This window comes from Etheostoma cragini, chromosome 9 (assembly GCF_013103735.1).
Source record: "Etheostoma cragini isolate CJK2018 chromosome 9, CSU_Ecrag_1.0, whole genome shotgun sequence".
NCBI classification, from domain to species: Eukaryota; Metazoa; Chordata; class Actinopteri; order Perciformes; family Percidae; genus Etheostoma; species Etheostoma cragini.
In genome coordinates this window covers 271617-273373 of record NC_048415.1, presented here as the reverse complement: position 1 = coordinate 273373, position 1757 = coordinate 271617, and the positions used below count along the sequence as shown (strand labels likewise).

The following is a 1757-nucleotide window of genomic DNA, read 5'->3' as shown; positions in this document are numbered from 1 at the left end:
ACACACACACACACACACACACACACACACACACACACACACACACACACACTCCCAGGACACGTTTTGAGGAATAATTTGTGGGAAAAAACTTGTGAATCAAAATCTGTGAAAAGAAAACAAAAACTTCAAAATAAATCGTCTCCAATAAGCAACTTTTATTTATTTTAAAGTCGACAACAACTCCAAAAGTCCCTCCTATGTGTGTAAATATGTAAAATATTATATAAATATCTAATATTAAATATAATATTATAATATATAAATATATAATATTATTTTTGTCGGTCTGAGTACACTGGTGTATGACTGGATGAATATATGAATAAATAAATAAATGAATATGTGATATGATGCAGGACGTTAGTCTGTTTGAGGGGTTCGTCGGGGGGAGAGGAGGAGAGACTTCCCCTCCTCTTCCCCCAGAAGCCCCTCCCCTTCCCCCAGAAGCCCCTCCTCTTCCTACGTGAGGCCCCTCCCCTCCCCCCAAGCCCCTCCTCTTCCTACATGAGGCTCCTCCTCTTTAACAGAGGCTCCTCCCCGGAGCCCCCCCTCCACCATAGGCTCCTCCCTAGCCTCCTGGAGGTCCATCTTCTTCCTCCCAGAGACCCCGACCCCTCCACCTGGAGCCCCCCACTCCCAGTAGGCTCCTCCTCTTCCTCCGCTGCTATCTGAAGGACTGAAAAGAGAAGAAGAAGCTGCGGCCAATCAGGACGTTTTCATAAAATGATAATAATAAAAATAATAACTAGGGTGCAGCTCAGGGACTCCCTGCTCTCTACGGGTCTCTGAGGGTCTCTGAGGGTCTTTGAGGGTCTACGAGGGTGTCTAAGGGTCTAAGAGGGTCAACAAGAGTCTCTGAGGTTCTCTGAGGCTCTCTGGGGGTCTCTGTGGGTCTCTGAGCATCTACGAGGGTGACTGGGGGTCTATGAGGGTCTCTGAGGCTCTCTTAGGGTCTTTAAGGGTCAACGAGGGTCTCTGAGGGTCTCTGAGGGTCTATGAGGGTCTCTGAGGGTCTGCGAGGGTCTCTGAGGGTCCATAAGGGTCTCTGAGGCTCTCTTAGGGTCTTTAAGGGTCAACGAGGCTCTCTGAGGGTCAACGAGGGTCTATGAGGGTCTGCGAGGGTCTCTGAGGGTCTGCGAGGGTCTCTGAGGGTCCATAAGGGTCTCTGAGGGTCTTTTACTAACACCAAACCAGATGACTTACTGTACTGGTCAACCCAGGAAAGGCTGGAATAGGAAACAGGAAACAGGAAACTGGGTTAGCATGCAGCGGCTAAATATCCCTCTGAAGTTGCCAAGGGCAAAACTTTGGGTTCAACATGGATGGGGGGGGGGGGGGGGGGGGGGGGGGGGGGGGGGGGGGGGGGGGGGGGGGGGGGGGGCTGATTACAACCTGTTGCTGTGGACTACGTACCGGCCGTTCTTCTTCTTCTCTGCTCGGCTGTGACGGAGCGACTCGAGAGGAGCTGGGTAAAGCTTCCTGCTGATTGGTTGACGGAGTCACCAGCGCTTTGTTCTTCACCAGGTGGCACAGGACTGAAGGGAGGACGGGGTATTTAATATGTAGGCTACACTCTACTATCCATCCATCCATCCATCCATCCATCCATCCATCCATCCATCCATCCATCCATCCATCCATCCATCCATCCATCTAGCCATCTAGCCATGCTCTACGACATTATGGGATGGATCCCTACAGAGATAGACCTTTTAGTTAAAGAGGAAGATCCTTTTAGTTTAACATGAAACAGA

The 1757-nt window shown here is 50.1% G+C and overlaps 1 protein-coding gene across 1 annotated transcript in view; it reads right to left on the bottom strand.

Moving 5' to 3' along the window:
- Nucleotides 1-510: 510 nt before the first annotated feature.
- Nucleotides 511-1757, bottom strand: part of LOC117950775 (receptor expression-enhancing protein 6-like) — a 27383-nt gene continuing 26136 nt past the window's right edge. Inside the window, exons 4-7 of the mRNA XM_034882115.1 lie at nt 1417-1538; nt 1207-1229; nt 637-679; nt 511-525 (exon numbers count right to left, since the gene is read on the bottom strand). Of these exons, the coding sequence (XP_034738006.1) occupies nt 1215-1229; nt 1417-1538 (137 nt within the window). The 3' untranslated portion in view covers nt 511-525; nt 637-679; nt 1207-1214. The remainder of the gene's footprint in view (nt 526-636; nt 680-1206; nt 1230-1416; nt 1539-1757) is intronic.